The following is a 25,677-nucleotide window of genomic DNA, read 5'->3' as shown; positions in this document are numbered from 1 at the left end:
CCCACAGTCCTCCGTCACGGAAAAAAAGACATCCCGGAGTGTTTCAGGAGAAGCTGTCACAGCCATGAAGCTGTCACAGTCTTAATGACGGGTTCCTCAGCAGCTGACAGCTGTAATATGAGCTTCAGCTACAGCCTGTATTTCTTTTCCAGTGCTGAAAATCACTGACACTCACTGTGCAATCACAGCCTGTATGAAGTCACGAGTCCTTCTATTCAATTATTCACCCAGCTCCAACAACACACCACCGTTCTCCACCTCCTGTGCCTTCGTAACACCCTCACTTCAGTTACCATCGTCACAACTATCACGCAATCAAAAGTAAATGATCACTATGGAAAACTGGAGCTGGGATGAAGGATGACACCGAGGAAGAAGCTGAGCTCTCTGCAGACACATCTTCCAGAGCTTTCTCTCTGCTGCACTTCTTTCCTTGTTTCATACTGCCGTCGTGCTCTCCAGCGGCACGCCGCCCGTCCTGTTCCTGCCTCGTCCGAGAGACAAAATTCTCTTTACACTGCAGCATCCTTTATTTTCAACGTATTTATCGAGCCACCGGTGCTGACAGATCGGTCTCTGGGGACTCATCCTAACCCTTGTCCTGCGAACCTCTAATCATCAGCTCGGTGTTTACAGGGACCAATTAACCAGTCAATCTATCAGCTTTCCTCGCTGACATCTTCATTTTACAGCACCTCCCTACTGCGGCATACCTGGACCGCCAAGTGGAACTAATGAAGCGGCATAAATCAAGCACATGCCGTGCTTTTACAAGAGGGAAGAGTATAGGTGGTATAGTGGGCTACGCTCCATTATCAGGCCTTCGGAGAGTTGTAAAACACAGGTAACTGGAGGATTGCCTTGGCCCTGCTCTCCTATGCTTTATTTAACTCTCTCTTCTCCTGATGCCCAATTTGCAGTCCTCTAAGTGACACCTCAACACCACAGCGGTCTGCCTGAATTTATTTCCAGCAACAAATGGCATCGAGCTAAACAAAGCAAAGGCGGCGGGGGGAGAAGAAAAGTCACAGGCTACAAATTAAATGAATAATCCTCTGAATTACGCAGTATCGCCTCTTTTGCAATTGAGCTGCCTTCAGCAAAAAAATCCCACAATGGTTGCGAGACGTTAAATATTTATAAGGCGTCGTCTCAAGGCTATATGGTCCGGGGAAAGCAGTTTCACTCTTTTATTGAACTAATATATATTCCCTACACATGCCCGTGCAAGCTGAAGAGCAGGACTGAGGGAAAAGTGAGAAAACGGAGAGAGCCAGAAGGTTGTTTTTCTTTTCCGATCGCTGATTTTCTTCCATTACGTCCGAACGCAACAGCTGAGGAAGTGATCATCTCGTTCTCATCCACCGTGCATAAACACCAGAGCCGAAATGCCAGCTAGAGGGAAAAAAAGAGTTTCCCAGGGAACTTGAAAGCATCATAAATCCCCTGACTCGATAGTGAAACAGAGAAATAATGAACATTTCATCAAACCCCGAGAGCTTTATATTCCTGAAAGTTGCTCAGCACAACTTCGAAGAAAGTTCGCTAAAAGTCACGAAAAGATTTCGCACTTCTGAAAAAACGATCTTCAAACACAGTGTCGGTGCTGCAGCGGGACCGACGTACCTGCACAACTTCAACAGCCGCGCTGTCCGTCCGACCATGTTTCGCCTTTGTTGTTTACTACAAAGTCACCATGTTCCCTGACCAGAACTCAGGAATGATTATCAGAAATAACTCATGTCATACAATGATGACGTTTTAAATCCAAACAAAGGTCAGAAATACATCAGTTGAACCTTGACTAGCTGCCAGAGGAATCCAACGAGGAGGAGGAAACTCCAGGGTGAATAATGTGAACATTAAAGGCCCAGTTCACAATTTTCCTCTGGGAGTCTTTTTTCTCTTTTTATTCATTTATTTATGAAAAACAAATACAAAATATATAGAGATATATATAAAATATATTTTTCACTGCCGTTCCAAACCTTTTAGGTGGATCTTTGCCTCCACTTTTATAGTTTCAAATTTTCCACGAGATTTGGGGAGAAAGCTGTCGTTCCCTTTCAGCAACCAGACCATTAGAGAGGTCTGACTCTAATCTTAAGAACCAGTTAGGAGTCCTAAAATACTCGAGGACCCTGGTAAGTAAGTATCTGCTGATCAAATCATCCTGATTTGACAGTATTGGGAAGGTTACTTTTAAAACGTATTCCACTACAGATTACAGCCCCAAAATGTATTTTGTAACGCAGCGGTCCCCAACCCCCGGGCCTCGGACCGGTACCGGTCCGTGAGTCGTTTGGTACCGGGCCACGAAAGTTGAGGCTCAGGTGTGAAATGTATGGTTTTCAGGGTTTTTATCGGTTTTCAACGTTATGTTGTTATCATTTTTATCATTAACTCGGTTTTCCTGGGTCTTTTCACGTGTGTTATGAATAAATCTTTTTTTCGGTACCGGTACTAGTTTTATTTTGTTGTATTTATCCGCAACACCTTAAAGGCCGGTCCGTGAAAATATTGTCGGGCATAAACCGGTCCGTGGCACAAAAAAGGTTGGAGACCGCTGTTGTAACATTTTCCGTTACGTTACTCAATGAGAGTAACGTATTCTGAATACTTTGGATTACCTATTATATTATCATGCTTTTTACAACTACATAAATGTACTATTGCTATGTTGCTATGTGAATTATTACTATTACTGAAGGTTACTCGCCATATCAATACCAACTAGATTTTTAAATCTTAATATAAAATGAGGAACAGTAGGGTGGGCATTAGTAAGGCTGCACTTTTTTGCAGCGATCTCGTATAGAAAACTATTTGGCGCGTATATAAAACAGGTCCGCGGCTCCAAACCGTAGTAAAGGGACCTCTAGCTAATACGTCGGGTTCCGTGTCAGGCTCGTAGCCGAAAACTTTGTTGTCTGGGTCAACTTTGCTAGCGAGAGACAGAGAGAGGTGTTGAAAGGCTGCTCCAACAAAACTTATTGTTTCGGAGAAAAACACGAACTCGGTGTACAGTCAAGTCTTAATAGCTTACTTACAACTGGGCTCGTCAGGCACTCTTTTTGGCTGCAGTGGTTATTATTATATTTACATACTTCCAGCTCCCGTTTCTGCTCGATGACAACTCGTACTTTTCCACTCTCCCTTTTCTCCCTCCTGGCGCTCACAGACACATAACGGGTATGGCAGTGCATTCTCCCTGCAGCACGGACTACACTGCCCATGAGGCTACATTCTTTAGAGCTATGCCTGTAGCATTCTGCCTATTGCCTTCATATTAAATCATTTTTGTGAATAATTTTTAAAAATATTTCTTCACGTCATTACGCAAGTAGAGGTGACATGGGCCGCGAGATTGAGACACAGGCATTAGAGATTTTTAATGCGTGTTTTGTTTGGGGCGTGGAAACCAAATTTAGAGAGGGCGTAACCGAACATATGAAACAGGAAAATACCGCCGTGTAATCCCTTTATTTCAGCAAAGTAACTGTATTCTAAATACCACCTTTTTAAACGGTAACTGTAACGGAATACAGTTACTCATATTTTGTATTTTAAAAAAGTAACGGCGGTAGATGTATTCCGTTACTCCCCAACACTGTGATTTCATGGCATTCCTAATATGGCTAAATATATATATATATATGTACCCAGGCAGTATTTTCCCTCAAATCAGCAGACTTTGGAGGGTTATCCCGACTTTCTGTAAGTAAAATAGGTAACTTTCAGCTCCCTACTTCTGCTTCTTTAACCATTTTTCCCTCCATTACATCCAGACGTGACAATGAGGAGGAGACAAACATCAAGGCTGCGAACCGCCGTGGGGAAGGGACAAAAAACGCTGGAAGGCTTTCAGACATAAAGCACCGTCCGTCTTGGCTCTCAACAATAAAATGCTTTTTTCTCTTCATTATGTCTTTATTTGCTTTAAAGCTGTTTCGAACACCAAAGCACCTGTCTGCTCCTCTGTCTGGTTTATTCTGCCTTTACTCCCATGCAGATGCTGTGTGCTCGTACGCCCTGCACAGACAGCTCTCATTATTGTCCTACATACAAGCCGGAGCCCTGGCTCTTTTATAGAGCGTAGTTTCCTTTAGGTGAGCGAGTAAATAGATCAGCAACAGGGAAAAAAAACACTTCCTGTCACATTTTAATTGCAGTGGTGAGATGAGGAATGGCGTTTTCTACTGACGTCATATTCAGTCATCCATCATTGCCTCTTCCATGGAGTGAACTTTAGGGAAAACTTCATTTTCCTCCCCAGTGAGGGCGGAGAAATGCCATTATAATGTGTTTTACTCTTCCTCCACCTCCATTTTCTCCTTCTGCCCCTCGTCTTTTTTTCACAATTCCATTTCTTCTTTTCTCCGGATACTTTCTCCTGTCTCTTGTCACTTTGCTTCTTCCTCTCATTCATATTCTCTCTTTCAGCCACGGGGCGTTCAAGTTTCATTACGAGATAAAATGTATTCAAAGTGGGAGGCAGGCGGAGGGGAGAGGATGGAGAGATGGATGGATGCATAGCAGCCTGGTCAGAAAACACCTGAGGCTCTGTGTGTGCGTGTGTGTATGTGTGTGTGCATGTGTGTGTGAAGTAGTGAGATAACAACTGTGTTTGTCTATGCATATTTACTAAAAATTGGCATTTGTGCCTGTGAGCATTTCCCGTTTCTCTGTGTGACAAGATGTGTGTGTGTGTGTCCTGTATGTTTACAGTGAGAATGTGTGTGAATGTGTTTGTTTGCCAGCAGCATGTGTTTGCATGTGAACACTCCCCTCTGCAATGCTGTTTATGCATACTATCTGAACACACGCACACACACACACACACACACACACACACACACACACACACACACACACACACACACACACACACACAAAGTCATTTCAGTTTAAGCACAAAATAAAAACAAGCTTTTTGAAGATTAGAGGACATTTAGCGTCATGATTCTTCTGTAACATGTACTCATGAAAACCATCAGTAGTTTGAATGTTTCCAGCACCTGGAGACAACCTTACTGCTGCTGGCATTAAAAAAGCTGCTGTTGGAAATGAGTAAAGTGGCACGGCATCAGTTTTGTGACTGAACAGGTGACCTGATTGCAAATATTATGCATTTGTAATCAGGCCACCTGATTACAAATGCATAATATGATGAATGTGTGTTTTATAACACACGCCCATAAAAAGGAAAATATATATAGATATCATTCTATATTTATCCAGTCATTTATTAGACTGGATAAACTAAGGTTTATCCAGTCTAATAATTGAGAAATTGTGAAATTGCACAAAACGTTTGTGCAGGACAACGCGTGTGCGTTATTGCTGCTGGAAGCACTTATTTATTCGGAATAACGGGGGAGATGTTCTCAGGACAGGTGCGTAGTCGGTGCAGGTGGATGCTCAGACCCTGCAGTGACCCTTCAGTCAGTCACCCTGATGTTTTTGGCTGTTGTGCTTAATTTGCGCCAATTCATAAATCTGGTTTTCAGTCAGGTGTCACATTTTGATCTTCTTGACACCTCTGTGTCATTTTCATGTTTGAGGAGCTTCTTGTGGGATGAGGTCATAAGAAAAAAGGACCGGATGCTGTGGTCAGAGACGAGTCGATGGCTTTCATTTCTTCAAAGCTGCTGTGTGTGGACGTTTCACTTGTTCTTTTTATTTTTTGTGTGGTTGTGTTAAATCTGTGATCTAAATAATTACACTTAACGAGTTCAAATCTGATATTGAACAAGCACATTAAAGTTTTTTCTGTCTGCTAGAAAATGACCAGCTAGCGGCGTCAGAGTCTCAGAGGTGGGATATATTTTGGGGATGATAGCTGGTAGAGGCTGGAAGAACTTCTTGACCATTGCTGTGTTTCACTGTAAATGATTAAATAAGCACAGTGGCCTCAGGGAAATATATTGTGCTAACCCCTCCATCCTCCTCACTTGAACATAATCTCTGCTATTTTGGGTCATTTGTTGAAATGCAGCATAAAATACCAATATGTGATTTTAATAAAGTGACTGCACAAAGGGCAGACACTGACGCAGTTTGGGATGAAATCAGTAAGACTCATACTTGACCTCAATGCTATGTAAAGGAGAAATTAATGAAACATTATTGAATCTTATTGGGTTTAAATTAATCTGTTTTCATGGGTAAAGTTTGCTGAAATACTTTTTTCTTCATTATGAGTGAATGTAGGTGCTTCCTGAGTAATGACGTCACGTTTTGAAATGCCAGTTGTTGTAAATTATGTAGGAGGCTGGCCTTTCCAAAGATGAAAAGCAGCCACTGAGTTTGATAGTTTGCGTTTGCTGGAAGAGCACCGGATGCTTCATCTTCAGTAGCCGCTATTGTTCAGAGCCCGACCATGATTTCAGTCACACTCCTGGAGTCTGTCCTCTGAACATTTGAGTCACCGGTGACGTCCTGCAGTCAGCACAGGGGGGAGCACCAGTGTGTTGGAAAGTAGAGTTTGTAGAGCAATAAGAACTATGTACACAGAAATATGCCGATGCTTTTGTAATCACTGCAGAAAGCCTTCTTTTTTTTTGATCAAACACCCAGAAATCATTAGAGGATATATTATAAAACCAAAACGATGTCCTGTTAGCCTGTCATCCTCGTTCACTGGATTTCTCTGCAACATCCGCGCTGCATTGATTTAACGACCTCATTCAAATGAAAGAGGCTGCTGCACACTTTGACACACAGCTGAAGACGACCTCAAAGACGCCTGAAGAAGAAAGTTCATGCAGGAGCCGTCTTAAAAGGAGGAGGAGAAACACCTCCACACCTAACAGCGCTCTGATTTCAGGGGGACCCACTCCAAATGTGACATTAATTGCTTTACCAAAAAATGTATCACCTTGTCTAATTATAGGCAGACAGTGAATTAAGTCTGCAATAAATGAGTCGCTGGACCTTTCAGGGCTTTCTTTGCCAGCTTTTGACTGACAGGAGAACATGACAGGCTGGCAGCCGGCTGCCCGCAGGGAGACAGAAATCAATAGCAGGTCTGCAATGGCGACGGAGACGAGGTGACTCGGGCTTTATATCAATGGATTAGTGAGAGGTAGCAATGGAAATGTGAAAGAGATTAAAAAAGGGAGGAAAATAAAAATGTGAGCAGCGATGTGTGTGTTTTAGTTCCTGTGTGTGTTCTGTGTGTGATCTTTCCTGTTTGCTGCCCTCATGCAGATGGAGTGTTTGCAGAGTGTGTGTGTGTGTGTGTGTGTGTGCGTGCGTGCGTGTAAGACAGAGATGGTCATCTCCTCAATAAATTGGCGTGTGATTTAATGGCGTGTCGTGATGTGCTGCCGTTAGCTCGACACTTTTAATCATCTTGAGGGAAATGTAGATAGTCATTTGAGATTAGTGGACACACACAAGCGCACGCGCGCACACACAAACACACACACACACACACTCTGTTAAAACAGGTCGATTCAGTTTTATTAAAAAACACTTTTCCATCGCTGTGAACACGGCTTCACCTTTAAAACGTTTTTTCTTCATATTCAGAACGTTTTACTAAGATTGTGGGTTTTTTTATTTCTGTGTGGATTAAAGACAGAGGCCGTTGTGTTAACATTAAAATCAAAGAAATGTTTTGACTCTTTTTTATTGTTTTAACTGCAGTAAAAAAAACCAAAAAAGCATATTTTCACTACTTAATGTTAATACTTGGATAGAAAATTATGAAATATATGTGAAAATATATACAAAGAGTTAGGGTTAATTTTACGTGATTTATGTGTGTAATTAACTATAATATGAGCTCTCACATGAGTGCCTGTGACAGAGAAAATGCTTTAGTCCTTCATGTTCATCATCTGAGGCTTTCTTCTCTGGTGCTTTTGTTGTGAAATACTTTGATACTTTTATTTGGGCAGCGTGAATAAGTTACTCTAAATTCCTGCAAAGTCTGAAATTACTTTCATTCAAATGACCCCAGAACACCAAACACAGGAGCTGGTAATATATTAAATAGAGATTAAACGAGCTGCTTTGGCCACAGAAGGAGACGCCAAAGTTCTTCTTTGTTTCCTCACATGGGGATAATAAATCATACAACACTTCAATAGTCTGCTTTATAAGACTTTCAGTGCTTCACACAAATATACATGTCTGTATGTTGTTCTTCGGAAAGTTAACATGGATTTAAAGCATTAAAAGAATTTCTGACTCGTAAAGAAAACTTTTGTAACCGTGAAACGAATCTTTAGTCATTTTGATCAAAGCACTCGTGATTCGTGTGGTTTTGGAAAGCCCTGCAGTTAAAATGTTCTTTGTAAACCACAGTGCAGTGATGCCATACTATTTAAAATAGGCCACATGAATGGGAACGACTGTGTGTAGGGGGATATTCAGCTTTACGTTCAGTAAAACGATGTGCTGTGCTCCAGCCTGCAGTAATCATTCTGCAGCGTTGGCTTTCTGCAGCACTGTGCAATCACATTAGAAAGGTGTTCTTCATAAGACAGGCCACTCGGATAAGCATAAATCTACATAGCAGCAATTTTTTGCCCTCAATAAAAAAGTTAAATAACCGCAATATGCTCCGACCTGCAGTCGTCACATTAAAGTGTCACCTCTCTGAAGCACTGTGCAATCATATTACGAGCCGTCCTCGCATGGACGTAAATCTGCGGAGACGGACTGAATCTGTGGGAGGACGGAGAGCCCAGAACCTGGCCTAACAGTAATCTGCATAAAGTATCTGCAAGGAGGTGGCTCCTGTGAAATATGTGCTCAACATCCCACAACAGAAGGAGCAGAGCAGAGCCTCCAATCTGATGGTGGCCATGGAGAGGCACGAGCCCCGACCTGCTGACTGGATTCTGCTGAACACGCTGGAAGTAAAACCTCACCACCCGCCATCTTCCTCCTCTTTCTCCATCCTATCTGGTCTCTAGTCTTCCCCTCCGCCTCCATCTCCTCCGTGTGCTCGGCTTTGTTAGACTCCTTCTTTCCTCTGCCGTCATCACCTTGTACACAGACTTCCTTCTTTGCTGTCTCTTCTATAGCATTCTTGTCTCTTCCTCTAATCATCCTTTCCTTCCCTCCTCTTTGCTCTCCTTTCATTTAGTCTGTCCACTCCTACTATCATATTATTTTACTACTTATTATTTTGTGTCTCTTTCTAAATAATTTAATTTTTTCTCTGACATATTCTTCCAATCCTATCCCTTTCTTCTTCTAATATTCCCCTCTCGCTTTGACATTAATCATTTTTCTTCTAAAACTGACATTTCCACCAATTCTGTCTGCAGCCAAAAATATCACCGCTACATACGCCTTTGTAGCAAAAATGCACGACATGTCTTCACAGCACTGCTGTAGGTCTGCTACATGACCGTGCTTTATGTTGATTAGCGATTAAAATGAAGGATAACCTACAGGTGGAGGAGGGTCTGTGGGTCCAAAAAGGGGGAAATCCCATCATCTAGAGACTGAAGTGGGCAAGCAGCTCATGGCTGACTCACAAAAATTACAAACGAAGCATCTGCAGCATGAATAAGACATTAATATATGACTGCAGCTCGGACCCACGTTAACGTCCAACCTACATTCTTTGATTTCCTGTCCAGCACGTCTGTGAACTGGAATTTTTCTCCTGCTATTTGAACAATAAAAAGAGAAATGATTTCTTATCAGCTCTGCACTTTTATATATTCATTTTATTTATTTTTAGCACCAAGCCAGAGTGTAAGTTATGCATCTCAGCAGCCCGGAGGCAGACAGGCTGCTGCCTGCTAATATAAACGCTGTCTCCTGTGACGCTGACAGTACTGGGAGGAGGTAATTGGGGTCTTTAGTCTGCAAACGGCGTCTCTCTCAATGGCGTTATTCACCCAGAGAAATCAGACGCAAGAGGATCGCATCTACTGTCCACTGCCGAGGTCGTTTTTTGCCGCGCTCATCGTTAGATGGCCGGTTAACTTTTTGGAGGAATAGTACCTCGGCCTTATTTCCTCGGTCTTGTTGCTATAGCGATCAGGAATATCCAACTGAAAATAATGACGTTTCTTTAACCTGCGCTGCACTCTGCAGACTCCGTCTGGCAGCATCGAGCAATAAGATTACCCAGTGCGTAACCTCTGCTGTTTGCTCCATCGCCAACTGTAATTGTCTGGAAAGTCCTGCAGCAGTAATTTGTAGGACGGACCCTGTGAGCGGATTGTGTATGGGGCTCTCTATCACCGCTTAGAGTCTGTGCATGCAAATTAGGGCCACGCAGATATTAGTTACAACTGACAGGAGCCACTGTGTTAAAGGGCCTGCTGTGCTACCAGAATTAGCATCTTCAGCTAGGAGGACAAATGAGATGAGAGCGATCCTTTAACGCAGGGCAAACGGGGAGAAAGGTTACAAAGCTGTTGTAGTCCGTGCTCTACTCTAGACTTCATTTTACTTTTTATTTCCTGCACACTAAAGGTACACAATAAAAAATCTGTAAAATGAAGGAACTGTTTTTCTGATAATGAATTTTACAATTTACATAAACCTCTGTAAAAACAACATAATGGCAGAAAATTACCAGGACACAGGCTGCTGTGCAGTACTGCACATTCCTGCATTACATAAGGATGGCGGGTAGAATACAACACTGCTACACACCACTACATGTGCCATTAAATGAGTCACAAGGATGACAAAAATAAATCATTCTTATAGCTGAGTTTGGAAAAACACTTTAAAAATGTTCTGTGTGAAATTTTAATGCTGGTTTTGTATCTCTGAATGAACCAGAACATCAAGTTCACTGATATGAAAACACAAGGTTGAAAGCTCACATAATATTAAAAACTGGCAGTTTTCCTGTCTCAGACAAAGTCCATTTTTTGAGTGGCTCCATGTCTTTGTCATTAAACTGTTCTTATAGTGCTGTGATGAATGCAGTTTACTTAAAGCCAAACACTAGGAGAAGGACAGGTTTGCTGGTGTGATCACCAAAGTGTCTACATTTGTCTGTGTCAGGGAGGAAAAAAAGGTTTTCTATTGCCAGACGCAACCGTCTGCAAACAATCATGGCTGACACTAAAGGAAAAACATCTGTCAGGTCAAAAGTGCACGCCTAAAATATTTTAAATATACTGAAATGCAGTTTTCTTAGTTATTTCTAGACATTTTCTGATAAAACCTCCAGCAAAACATCTCCACAGTTTAACCAAAAAGCATTTCCCTCATGTTCCTAATGGTGTCAACATCTGGAAAATGCCTCGTCGTTGCATTAAAGACAAATGATCACAAACGTTGGTGAGGGAAGAGCAGAAGTAGAAAGTAGAAAAAAGGGAAAAAGAAACAGGAAAAGGGAAAGTACCTTTCTTGTGAGTAGCTTCATTTTTGGAGCCTTTGGGGTCTAATAAAAAAAAGATGAGAATTAAACACAGCATATACTAACAACACGTTACCAACTACACGTTGTTTGTCCTCGTTAAGGAAAACAACCGCGTTGTCTATCAAGGAGCGAACAAGACAGCAAGGCTCGATTATCTATGGTGTCGCAACACTCTGCCAACACTCGGCCGGGGTGAGTGTGTGGCAGCGGGGGAGACTTGGGGAGGGGCGGGAGGAGGGGGGCAACATACTGTGAAGGCAATAGCAGGAAGGAGGGATGCATGAGACTGTAGAGAAACAATCTACTGCCATACTGCAGCGGGCAGGACAGGAGAGGCGATGCGCTGAGATGAAGAGGAGGAGAGTTGCAATGCAGTTCTGTCAAGAGGAGCTGAAGTAAAACTAGCAAAATGCACTACAGGAGATGCAAGAGGCCAGAGAGAAAGAGGAGGAAGAGGAGGAGGGCGGGGAGGTGCAAAGACTACATGTCAAACTGGCTTCATTTAGATTTTTCCCTTATCTTGACGGTTTTGACCTCGGTAATTTTGGGCAACAGGTAGACGGTGACTTACACATTTCACAACAACTCGAATGAAACAAAGCAGCCGATTCTCCGTCCCCATCGATATTTCGACTGGCAACAGAAATGGCACTAACCCTAAAGGAATGGATAAATGATCACCAATCTTAGATGTAATTCCAATTCTTCCTATTAATATGAAGTCATTTGGCTGAAATGGAGCCCATCTGGATGACAAAAGGTCCTACTTCAACCCCCCAAGAAAGTAACAGCCTCTCACAAACGGGCCACATTATATCGTAGCTGAGAAAGAGAACTTTTAGTCTGCACAAGGCTGATTGATAGTGGAAAAATGCCAACCCGCTAATGTCAAGGAATCAGAAGTTAAAGCCGAACGATTCATTACTCCGAGATCTTTCCCCCATTCGCCCTTGGAAAGATAAAGACTTAGCCCGATGTGCCACTGAACGTCAGTGGGTCATCGGATTGGTCTAAAAAAGTTTAAGAAAGGAAACAAAGTAGAGATTTTCTTCATCAGCACATGCTCACAGCTGCCGGCTAAACTGTGATTTAACACCAAGCCGTCTAATTTTCTGCAAATCAAAGACTTCCAAATCAGACATAACGTCAGAGTCGACCTTCAGGTATTAAACGGTTCTCATGCACTCAACAGCAAACACATTTCATTTCAAGCTATTAAAATTTTCTCTTCCAGTTACTCAGAATTATGAACAGAGGCCAACAATGCGTCCTATCGATACACGCCGAGGAGACTGTCTTCCTTTCGTAACTCATGTTTGTTGATCGATGTCCTATTTTGTCTTCGAACTGCACTGAACTGAGAAAACTGGGCACATCCTGCTTTGCTGTACTTGACAACTGCCAATGTGAAGGATGGGAACTACACCCAGTAGAAGTCTGCAAGCGATATTGTAATCTGTCACTGTCAGCCTGAAAAAAAAGGGAAACGGCTTCTAAGATAGATGGAAAGTATTCGTCGTGACCATGAACTGTTGTAGACAGGTGACTTAAACTCTATAATCTGCCCGAATCCACCAAAGGCAATTTTTCCTCCCTCCTCTGTGCACGACAGTCTCTCCGTGTCAGGACTAAGCCTGGGCTTAGCCTCGCGGCCAGGCGGCCTGTCGAACATCACCTGATCCTGGCATTAATACCACAGCAGCTTTGGTTTTTTGGACTTTTGCTTTGCCAGCAGAGGGGATCTCGTAACGCAAGCTAATTACTAGCACTGTGCACAATCAATTCTCCTGGCTTTGCAGCAAAGGTACAGAAATGAAACCAGAGGAAAAGAAAAAAGCTCGCCTCTGCGTTCGAAGCAAAGATGCTTTGTCAGACAAATACAGGGTTTTCCCCGAATGCTTTTCTCTCTACTTATACCCCAGGGTCCCTCCATCAGCCGAATGTTGGACGCATCTGCCACGTAAAGCCCGAGAACAGCAGCCCGTGGCCTGATTGTGTGGGGGAAGTGAACAATTACACGCCAACCTCTCCATCAGGCTATTTAAATGGATTTGGTGGGCTTAAACCTTTTTTCCTCTGGCTAGTAATTAGAGGTGCGACGGCGCAGGAGGACCGAATGGCCCTTTATAAGGCAGTATTCCCCTCCTTATAAACTTATTAGCCACGGACCGGTGGACTGCAGAGGGAGGAAGACAGAGTAATGTACCCATCGACTCCTTTTACACATCTCAGAGTGGCTGTGTGCAGCCTAAAGCTAAAGAAGGTTTTTGCTATCTGAGGATCAAAAGGAAACAATAATAATGTGAGCTATTTAAAGCAAACAGAAGAGGAGAGGAATTCATTCATTTCGACAACATGGCTCATTTGACAGTGCTCTAATTGCCAGCTTGATCATTTCCTGTTCGGCTCACGATAATGAACAGATTTAAACTTTTGACTGCAGAAATTAATCCGACCACTCTCATTCGCCTCTTTCCTCCACCTCTTAGACTCCTCTCGTCCGTTTTGGTGCCCTCACCATCCTATTCAATATTCCTCTCTTTGCTGCCCTTGCCGTTCTGCCTCCTCCTGCTAGACGCTCAACTGTGATCAATATTTTTGTCATAACTCTGGGGAGAGTCACCTCTGTGACGACATTAAAGTTCCTCTCTCCTTGCAATATATCCCTCATCCAAATTTCCTGGCTTGGAAAGGAGAGGGCCATTACCTTGAATACTAAGAGAGCCACAAGACCTTCCTCTGGGCGAGAATGCCCACTCACCCGAGCAGATTTCAGCGCTTGCATCCTTGTAGAGTTGAGAAAAAAAGAGGAGGGTGTAGATATTGTAGTTTGCATCCCAGAGCTGCTTATTCAAGACTGCTGCAAGTGTAATACATAACTGAGGAACACTGGGTCCACTGGGAACTGTGTTAGCATCAGAGTTCCAGCTCTAAGCGAGCACAAATCTGTTCTGTGTGCAGTGCGACACCCTGCATTTCACTTCTGCCACCTGCACTTCTTCCTAATCTCCCATCGTGGGCAAATCCCTCCAACTTGTGTCTTTCACTTTGTCTTTCTCTCCCCCCACTTGCTCTCCCATCCATTCCCACCCCCCACCCGCAGCCATTCCTCCATCCTACGCTCATTACCTTATGCCCATTAATCCCATTAAGTAGCCATTAAACAAGTGCTGATAACACCAAATGAACGTCAAGCTCCGACAGCTAATAACTAAAGTCCCGCCTCGGCACGTTCAACTCCAGCAAGGAGAGAAGGAGGAGGAGGGAGTCGCACAACACAAGAGAAGCAAAGAGTTGTGTAGCTTTGTGCAGCAACAGCTCCTCCAGCTGTGCAAGGACAAAGTGAGGAGGAGAAGGAAAAGAATCTCTCGTCCCCTGTGCATATTTACTCAGGTCCACCGAAGCAAAGTGACGCAGTGATGATTTTTCAGTGAGAGGTCTTTGATATCAGGAGGAGGGAGCTTTGCCAAACAAAATAAAAGGACTGTTTCAAGGAGCAAACACGAGCTATGAAGCAACAACGGGGCCGCTCAAGAGTGCAGAAGATGAAAACCTGCTGAAGCACAGATTTTAAAGCTGGTGACACACTCAGTGTCTTCTCAGGCAAAAAGCCCTGCCTTGCAAACACGGGGGAGTCGGAGGGTGGGGAGTTTGGTTCGCCAGTGGCCTGTTCAGGTCGAGCCTGAAACCAGGAGCTTGGTCCGAGTCATTGGCCTTGCTGCTGCTCGGCTTGAGTGATGAGGAAGGACAAGGTTATGGCGGAGAGGGAGAGGAGAGTTGTAGTCGGCACCATTCATCAAGCGTGCACGAAGACACACACTTGGACACAAGAAGAATTACACAAACCCTCCTCTCCCTCATTGGTTCCCTCGCTAACCCCCCATCTCTCCCTCTCATACACACTCCTTTATCTCCACAGCGCTGTGTGGCCATTCATTACCGGAGTAGTGCATCAGAAGGACTCGGTGCTGCTGTCTGAGGAAGTAAAAAAACCTCCTGCATGACCTCACCTGCTACCTGCTCACCTGACCAAATGTTTCAAGAGACAGATGCTAAAATAAAGGAGGGCTAAACAGATAAATAGGGGACAATTTCTTTAATAATGAACTTGTCTTTCAACCACCGATAAGGAAAATGGATATGCAGGAAGAGATGAGGAAAATAAAAGGAAGAGGGAAGAAAAATGAAGATTAAAATATAAGAGAATAAAATAAAAGATCTGATCACTATGCAGAAATAAATAAGACCAAATGATGTGTGATGAGCAAGGAAACTAACAAGGAAGCAAAAATTAAGAACGCAGCTATATGCAGCAGACAGAAATAACGAAAAGGCAAAGACAGATGTGAGGTTTGGATGAAACACTGTAAAAACTGAGAAAGCAGGAAAAGAGAAATGAACGTAGGATGAAGTCATGGATTATAAACAGCTCGTCCTGAATGTGTCACGAGTGCTTGCTCTCCTCTCTCCAGCAGACGAACTAAACTAAATCATACACTGGACCCCTGCACCGGATCACTGGGATTTCTTCTCGTGCTGCCATAGTCATAGCCTGGGGCAGATCTCATCACTTCCCCATCCTGTCCCCTCCCGCCCTCCATCTACTGTGGCAAAATTAGCAGGGCTGGTGCTAATTGGATGAGCATGTATGATGTGTAGGAGGGAAAAAGAGGAGCACGGGGAGCTCACAAACAAAAAAACAAGAAAGAAACTATTTATGACATGCAGCAGTGGTGAATGAAGAAGAAACACCCAGTGCATCATGGGAATTCCCCAGCAGCCTACGCCTTTTGCAGCATAACTAAGGGAGGATTGAGGGTCACCTGATCCAGCCCTAACTATGTGCATTAGCAAAAAAGAAGGTTTGAAGCCTAATCTTTAAAGTAGAGATAGTGTCTGTCTCCTGAATCCAAACTGGAAGCTGGTTCCTGGGGCCTGAAAACTGAAGGCTCTCCCTCCCGTTCTACTTTTAAATACTCTAGGAACAACAAGTAAGCCTGAAGTGTGAGAGTGAAGTGCACTAATGGGGTGATAGTGTACTAGGAGGGGATATGATGCTTTCAGGACTTTGCACGTGAGAAGGAATTTAAATGTATTTCTGGAAACAACCAAGATCAGCAAGGTCAACGAAGGAAAGATAAATCTCTCTTTTTTAAATCCCTGTAAATACTAAGAAATTACAGTAGTCCAGCCTGGAAGTAATAAATGCATGAACTAGTTTTTCAGCGTCACTCTGAGACAGGATGTTTCTCATTTTAGAGATATTGCACAAATGGAAGAAACCAGTCCTACATATTTGTTTAATATGTGCACTGAAGGACATATCCTGGGGTTCCTCACAGTGTTACTGGAGACTAAGGTAACGCCATCCAGAGTACAATACACTCAGTTTGTTGTGAATTTAGATTTACATTTGCTATGTTCCCCATCATAAAATAGATATCAGTTTTACTGTAGACAGAATATCTCAAACAGCACGTGGGAGGCGTTCCATCCAGTAAAATAACGGTGGTACACAATAAGAAACAAAAAGATATTTGAAAAGCAGGTCAATATTAAAAAAAGACACCAAAATGGATTCATATAAATAATACAACAGTGAAGCTAAATCTAGTGTGTTTCCACTCCAAGTGCTTCACACTACAAGGCTCATCCATCCATCCTGCACCACACAAATCCTTCTCACTCTCGCTCTGATGGATGCTTCAGGGCCAGTTTGGGGTTCACTGTGTTGACCGCCTGATGTCACCTGGATGGTCCCGGGGTTTGAACCACTGACCTTTCAAATGGTGGCCACCCCACTCTGCTTCCTGAGCCATAGTTGCCCCAGGCACTGACCCGACTTCCTCGGGCAGCTTGTTTCGTAGCTGTGCGGCTCTGCATGTGTTCACTTCTGCTGGTTTTAGTTAAAAAAAACAACAACTTTGTTCTAGTCTAAATTGGAAATTGTGCAAAAGACAAAATGAAACTGTGTGACGCGCCCAGTGTGTTCTCAGGGTAATACACAGTTATCAGGGTGTCTTCACCGTGTTGGAGAATGTGCACAGGTGACGGTGACGTTTCCACTACAGCAGCTGACAAGCATGCTAGTTGAAGGATCCCTTCCTTAAAAAGCTTCTAAGGAAACACGTTCGAGCGATCCGTGTGCTGAATGCCACATCATTACAGACACGTCACTTATTAAAGTGTTCCCACTTAGCATGTTATGGTGATGATTATTTTTATTATAATACCCCCATGCTATTCTAGTTCTTCCTTTTTTTGCTCCCTGCCTGACTCCCCTACTGTGCAAGTACATTTTTTTTGTTGTTGTTTCTTTCCCCCCGAGTTTACGAGGCCGCCGAGCTGTCAAGCTGTTTATTTCATGGGTGTGATTAATGCAGGGGTGTAGTCGGCTGGTAGGGGACGCACACAAACACACACACTTACACACAAAAGACTGCATGAATGAGCAAGTCGGAGAGATCACGCTGTGTTACTCTGTCGACCTGACAACCATGACAGAATCTGGAAGTTCATGTCGGGCTGTCTGCTAACGATGGCCCCTGACACAATTAGCTGAGCACATTATATAAAAGATGGGCTCCTCCTCCTCGTCCATACGTATCTTCATTACAGATCTGCGTTCGTTACAAATTTACCCCAAAACAGAAAGTATCTGACATCTGAGCTCATTTAAATAAACGTGTCTGTGTTACAGGGGACATTGGGACTCTTATTATTCTGTGCGTGTGCGGCACAGCGCCGGAGAGTAATTTCATCTGCATTAAAAAAATTTATTACATCGCATTAGAAGAAGGAAAAAAAGATTAAAGCTATAAATTCAAATAACTGCCACACATGCCTGTTTAAATCCTGATTTGTAAAGGTCAGTGCAGTGCTAGCTTCAGTAAATCGCGCGGGAGTGTTGCTGAGCAGAGCTGAGGAGAAATCAAATTAAAAAAACAGAAATGATCTCCAAAATCGGCTCGCGACAAACACCTGAGCAAACCCTCGGCAGGTCGGCCATTCTGTAGCCAAGGCAGGTTTAATAATGCGCACTTAGTCACAGCGAAAACCCTCCGCTCCTCTCAACCCTGTCCTGCGTGAACCGAGATATCCTGCTCACCATATAATGGGTTGTACCATTATGGGCTCAGCAAAGAAAAAACAGAAGAAGAGAGAAGCTCCATGGCAGCATTCAGAAACAAAGCTGTGATTCACTTGTGCACATTCTGTGTACCTGTGTGCTCAGTGTACAAAATATTAGCAACACCTTTAAATTTCACCTGTTTTTGATTTAGAGACGATGGGCAGATGCAGAGCAGCAGACAAATAGCATCGCATGCTGACCTGACGCAGGCAGCGTTAGGTAATGTACGTCATCCCTCCAGGTTTGATCACCGCCAGAGATCCCAGAAAACATCTGGGTGAGAAGTGAACGGCAGAAATCTTTTCAGGTTATTGAAAAGACGAAGGCGAACCTTCTTTCTACCCCAGCAGGTAACATGCCACTTACTATATTACACACACACACACAAGCAGAGTGCTTAACAAATATATTAGACCACCAACAAATTAGTGGTTTATGCCACGGCTGACCTGAATGGACCAGGCAGGTTCTGTGTGTCGCAGCGTTTTTGTGTTTCTGTCTAGAATGAATTCGGATAAAGTCTCATGTTAAAAAACACATTTTCAAGGTCAGCTTCATGATTTATTGGTGGGAAACTAACAAAAAGTCCAATAACTTAAAATATTCTCATCTTAACATCTAAAGGTTTAAGACGTCACGTCACATTTGACCTCTGACCTCTCCTTCAAGGTCAACAAACTGATGTGAAGGTCAAAGTTATAATAATGATTTATGGAGATATTTAAAACTATGTTTCTTACTCCCATCTTTTCAATGTCGATCTTGTTTGTGTTGGAAACGTTTGTTTTATTAGGTATTTTTTATGTATATTTTTCATCTAACAGGTCATAACCACAATTCCTATACTAGGACGATGCTTTATCTTATTAATATATTTTTATTATAAACCAAAATACACTTGGTGTTTATTACAAAACATTTAAAATATGAATAAATCATGAAATAAATACTACACATGTACTATATTCATTTAAATAAAAAAATATACAAATATTTTAGTAGGGTACATTAAAATGTGTTTCAGTGGGTTTATTAAAGTATGTTTAAAAAGAAGAAAGAAAAAAATGAGAGCCGCCTCAGAGGGGAAGCTCTCTGAGAGCTTCCTGTTTTTTAATGTTTCTCGTTAATCCAGCAGAATGCTCTTTAATTAAAAATATAATCATGTAATATCTTATCCATGAATTTTAAAGTTTACAGTTTTATGAAAAAGCAGTGAAGCACATTATTATTTTGCATCGATGAACAGTAAAAATGAGTTTTAGTTATTTTTATTTTACATTTCTAAAATATTTGACAGATGGTCTCATACATTTGTGAAGCTCTGTATACACACACACACACACACACACACACACACACACACACACTGATCTGATCACAACCATTTTACATGAAACAGATCAGATCAAATTGAGCCAAGTGTAACGGCCATTTAGATATTTATAATTATTAATTAATGGTTTGGCAAATCTTGATAATAACCTGAAAAGGTTCACTTTTCACTAAAACTTGGACAGCGCCTAAAACGTGCGGTGATTGGGTGATGGGTTCCCGTGTGCTTTTGAGGTTCATGTTAAACCTCCTGCAGACCAAACTGCTGCCAGGTAAGACTCAAACTCCTTACACATCCCACTGATCTGCTTCTGATCAGACTTGGAGGGGAACTGAGCGTACCTCTCACTAACATTTGAACCAATCTTCATCCTTTAAGTGACGACAGTAGGACAAGATTTACTGTCTGGACTGCAAGGTGCCAAGGATAGCAATGCTTTGGCAGCCGTATATAAAAAAAACAAGTAAGGCACATGTTGTAACAGGTGATTAAAGGTTAATACTTAAGGAAGACGTGTTGATAAAAGCTGGAATATCACCGGGATACCAATATTTTGTACACATGACCCAACAAACCTAACGGAAGACATTAGAAATTTCTCACATCCACTTTATAAAATCTCAGTTCTGGCAGTTTTAAACATGCAGCAAGGCTTAAATGTCAGAAAAGCACGAGGGGAAATCAGTTTGTCTGTCTGTTCAGATGCTTAAAGATGCTGTAAATGTATTTTTAACCCATTGCATTAGTCATAGACTTTGGTGGATACGGAGGGCTGCCCCAGTTCTCTCATGTCCAGTCTGTGTTCCTAATGCAAGAAGTTTAAAGCAGAAACCTCTGACATGTGTCTTTATGGGGGCTTCCATTCAGGGAGGTCACTTAAAACTATATCGTCATCATCATCATCATGAAATCATGGTCAGCAGCACACTCATGGGAGAGAGGCACATTACCTTGACCACCAAAACAAGCACTCAGGATACTGTGTGGATACCAAGGAATGTAGCCAACTAGCTTAGTCCTTACTGGGGATTTTGTCATCTTACCATATGATTGTGGGTAAAAGTGCAAGGCTGGACTTGTGTTAGGGGAAAAAAAGGTGGGGGGAGGGAGTTTGGGGTCTGACACCTAAACTGAGCCGTGGGAAGAATTACCTTTGTTCCACACTGCAAAGGGCAAATACAGAGATCGACAAATTGAGAACAGACAAAAACATTGAAGTGATTAAATATACAGCAACAAAGTTTCAGCAACATCGATGTCTAAACATGTTATTTTCCTTTTTTCAGTTAAGCTAATAAATACAAACCTTATCTTTGGTGACATTCTTGGCTAAACAGGCATTTAGAGAAGGTAATAAAATGCAGACACAGCGCAGGTCTTTTCAGGGTACGTTTGGCTACATTCCTGTTTTATCCGACTGAGTCTTGGTGGCAACGCCTACCTTTAAAATTTGGTCGGATTCTGGCATCGTACCCCGAAACCTTGCCCATGAGCTTGTCCAGAAATTCGGACGGTGGCATCGGGGAGGCAGCTTTCCTCGCTGCAGCTTCTTTGGATGCTGCCAAGCTAGAAGAGAGAAAGGTAGACATGGTCAGCAAGAGAGGAATGGTGGATCCCAACAGATTTATGCAGCCTGGCAGTGTTACAAACAAACAATTACGTTTCATGTAAATGATCCAAAAAAGACCTGATTAACCCCAAAGATTACATAAACCCCGCCATTCAAACCTTTTACTGGCAGACATGTCTGTGAAGGTTCTTAGTCATCCAGGTCATCGTAGTCTAAGGAGCTTGGAAAGTAAGGCATCTGGACTTCTTTAAGTTGCTTGAAGACATTTCATCTGAGAAGCTCCTTCAGTTCCAAGAGCAAATGGTGGAGAGTCCCAGATTTTAAGCCCTATGGGAATGTCCCCCCCAAGAGGGTCATGGATTGATCCTCTACCTCTACATGAGCCAAGGTGTGAAAACGGGTGTAGGTCACAATCAACCAAGTTACGGGTGAATCCATAGTGAAGCCTAGTCCCACCCTATCATGTAATTTACAGAGGTCAAATGCCCCAGGGTGTGAGTGGGCATTAAGGCATCTGGGAAGAGATCTCAAAACTGGATTATAAATGGCAGAGAGTCAGTGTCATAAGCCCTCTGTTCAATGATGGTCATTCACAGTGGAGATAAATGGCTTCTTTCACTCCTCTTTCAAACCATCTGTCTTCTCCGTCCAAAATGCTTAAAATCTGGGATTCTCCACCAGTTGCTCTAACAACTGAAGAAGCTTCTCAGATGAAATGTCTTCAAGAAATTTACAGTAGTCCGGACGCTTTTCTTTCCAAGCTCAATAGACTTTAAGTGAACCTCATTTCCTCATTTCAATGACCACATCACCATAAAAGAATTACAGAGCTAAAATCACAGGTTGGTGCACTTTCACCCAAACATGATGTTTCTCAAACACAGATGAAAAGCAGCCATCACGGGTCATGAACACAGGCTGTCATGTGTTACAAGGAAATCTGACGAAAGAACCAGAGCATGGCTGAAGTGTACGAAAAGCCACAGCGTACGTACTCACATGTAAGTCTGAGCTGTTGATGGCCTGAGAGCACATCTTTTACTCTAGTTTAAACAAATTTGGTAACAAAACACGTTCATTTGTGATTCTAATCTATAAAAACAATGTACCCGTGTGAGAAAAAGCTGACAGCCAGATTCTTTGTTGTTGTTGTTCATTTTAACAAAGAGGTAGTTCACACTAATAAATGATTAAATCAAATATCTTAAAAATCACCTTTGGTCCTCTGGAGGTTTTCCCTGCTGGCATAAAGCAGCTCCCGTCCACACCACAGATTCAAATCAAATTAAATTTATCCTCATTTGATTTCATTTCGTTTTATCTATTTTAATTAAAAACTGACTAATTAAAACTTTACAGTCTGTGACTTTAACGCCTGGCTACAAGAAACATGCTTATTCTTTTCATGAAGTTGTTACTCAAATGCTGTGATTCACTTAACCAGCTCCCATTGATTTTGCAGTTCAGTTCTTTACCTTATTAAGCTCATCATGCTCATTAGATGCTCTCTGCATAATGCCAAATCCCCAGCACAGCCTTGAGCCCACAGACATACAACGAGTCCAGAGCAAACAGTCAATAACGCTGAACACACAGACGATGATGGACTGCGCTAAAAACCAAAGCGAACAGCTACGGCACATCAAAGAAAGACAAACAGGCACCAAGCGGCTCTCCTGTTGCCATGAGGATCACTGTGGTGACCCAGCTGAAAATATTGGTCTTGACAGATATAGTAAATGTCAGTGCAGCTTGGGACATAAACGCTCCTGCATTTATTGAAATGAAGATGAGCTGTGTTCGTTACCTACAAATGTGGCAAAAAGTCCAAGTCATTAAACTTCCCACTGCGAGGCCTGAAAATATACTCAGCATTTTACTGCAGGGGAGCATTCCTAACTCAGAGCTTAAAGCTAAACAACAAGGGGCCTATTACGCTTTCTGTTATTTTCTGTCATATTAGTTCTCTCATAATGGTAGTGAGGAAATTTCTAATGATGAGGTCAGCGTCTGTACAAGTTCAGTTCAATTCAATTTTATCTATATAGCATCAAATAAAAAAATAAAAAAACAGTTGCCTCAGGCACTGGTACAAAAAGCTGCAGGCTGCAGTAAAATCTCTTCATATGATTATCAGACACAAAGTTCTGTGAACACACTGCTGTTCAAACCTCTGTTTGCAAGAGGAGGCCAATCAGAGGAAAGCTGGATTTAAAGGGAGGCAGAGGATGAACTGAGAGGCACAGACCATCGTGAGTCAGTCTGCAAAATCTCACTTCAATTTATATGGCATCAAACCAACAGAACAGTTGTCTCAGGGTAATTTATAGTGTAAGGTAATGAGCTTCTCACCTGGAAAAAAAATCTGTATTTAGAATAGGACTATCTGAAACTCGTACATGTAAAAAAATCACAATTACATCCTAATAGATTCCAAAAATCTATTAGGATGAGGAAAAATCTGTTTCCCACTGTTGAAGCCTTCCCAAACATCCTTACTTTATAAAACAACATATCTCCAAAACTTTGGATATTTCAGATCTGAGCACCAAATGCAAGCTTCTGCAGCTGTTCCAGCTGTCGTGACTCCGAGCTGATTATTAGTTATTGATGTGGCTTTTAGTTCCTGTGCCACAGCCTGTTTGAACCCTGTGGTAATGCACGCCTCTGAATTTGGAATTAAATGCTTGGCTGCTTCAGTTGGATAGAAAGCGAACTGACAGTGACTCTGAACTGACCCGTGGCCCGACAGTGGAGGTGCATTAGTGGCCACTTGTAGTACAGTTTGTATTTCATTGCATCATTTCCTGCTGGGTCCAGAGACAGCACGGACAGCAGTGCGATCCGAGCTATAAATACGCTGCTGAGCTGACCCACTTCATCTGACCGCAGCTCCACGATGAGCTTTGTTATCCAGGAAGACATGAGAAGAACTCTGAAAACCTTTCACCGTGCCAGCTTTGTCCTAATGAGTCGATGAATTAATCAGCAATGAGGACTGAATGAGGACTGGGTAACTATTAGTTTCTGTTCTTCATTCTCATTCATATTTTTTGGATTTTTTTAAGTGTAATTAGTTTAATTAAATTCTACAAATACACTTTCTTCCATGTCAGTGTCCCTAAGAAAGTAGATAAAAGCATGTAAGCATTTTTCTAGCACCTGTCATGACAGTAAAGGGGTTAACTACTGAACGTCATAATCAGAATACTTTATTAATCCCAGAGGAAATTATGTGGTCACTGTTGCTCCATGACAAAAAAAGCAAACAAGTTAAAGTACTACAGTTAAAGTAAATAGCTTGAATATAAAAATATCCCTGATATAATACACAAAAGAAATATAAACTATGAAGTTGAAATTAAGGTGACAACAGTAAAGGATGTGCAGAATGTAATGGTCCTGGGTCTTTTGACCCAGCGTTTTAAGTTTGAGTTTATTTTGTTCATTAGGTTATCTAAGTTCATTTGGTTATTAGACTCCTTGTGTTTTCTTCCCCTGTATTTAAGCTTCCCCTCACCCTTCGTGTTTCATGCTGCGTGTCTTATGTTATCAAGTTTGTATTATCATGCCTAAGTGTTTCTAGTTCTTATTATTTCCCCCTCGTGTTTCCAACCATGTTAAATCTCCCCTGCTCTTCATGCGTTTCATGTCTGTGTCTTACGTTGTCAAGTTCTGGTTGTCGTGTCTAAGTCTGCATGTTTCCTGTTTTATTTTGAAAAGGGGTCTTGTGTTCTGTGCTCATGCGGTTAGTTTTACTCTTGCCTGTGCATCATTATGTCTATCCTAGTCAGCTGTTTCCTCATGTGTCTCCACTTCCCCTAATCACCTGCTGTGTATTTAAGTCCTCTATTTTCAGTGTGTGATTGTCAGGTTGTCTGTTGTCCATGCCATGCGTCCAAGTTTCTTGTCTAGGTTTTTCTTATTGTTTGTTTAGATTCCCCAGTTTAGGTTTGTGTTAATTTTGCTTCAGTTTGCCTTGCCCTTTGTTTGTACCCTTTCTACCAGCCATATTAAACGGCTCACCTTTTGTTAACATTCAAGTTTTGTTCCCTGTTCCTTGGAGTCTGCATTTTGGGTCCTTTTTTCAATTCATACAGTCTGCCCTTGCCAGACTGTGACAGAACGACCTGACAATCACACACTGAAAATAGAGGACTTAAATACACAGCAGGTGATTAGGGGAAGTGGAGACACATGAGGAAACAGCTGAAACACGAGGGGGAAATAATAAGAACTAGAAACACTTAGGCATGATAATACAAACTTGATAACATAAGACATGC

At 42.3% G+C, this 25,677-nt stretch overlaps 1 protein-coding gene across 4 annotated transcripts in view; it reads right to left on the bottom strand.

The window, feature by feature from the left end:
- glra1 (glycine receptor, alpha 1) overlaps nt 1–25,677 on the bottom strand; it is a 119,651-nt gene that overhangs the window by 72,766 nt on the left and 21,208 nt on the right. For 2 of the 4 annotated variants that reach the window (XM_004552062.4, XM_004552063.4), the window contains exon 2: nt 21,263–21,387. In XM_004552062.4, the coding sequence (XP_004552119.1) occupies nt 21,263–21,387 (125 nt within the window). Of the gene's footprint in view, nt 1–11,338; nt 12,497–20,972; nt 20,985–21,262; nt 21,388–25,677 lie in introns of those variants that run through there. The other 2 variants (XM_004552061.4, XM_076890238.1) reach the window with 2 other exon arrangements.

The sequence above is a fragment of the Maylandia zebra genome, linkage group LG2 (genome assembly GCF_041146795.1).
Source record: "Maylandia zebra isolate NMK-2024a linkage group LG2, Mzebra_GT3a, whole genome shotgun sequence".
In the NCBI taxonomy this organism is placed as follows: domain Eukaryota; kingdom Metazoa; phylum Chordata; class Actinopteri; order Cichliformes; family Cichlidae; genus Maylandia; species Maylandia zebra.
The sequence above is the reverse complement of the archived record's forward strand: the minus strand, read 5'-3'. Positions and strand labels throughout refer to the sequence as shown.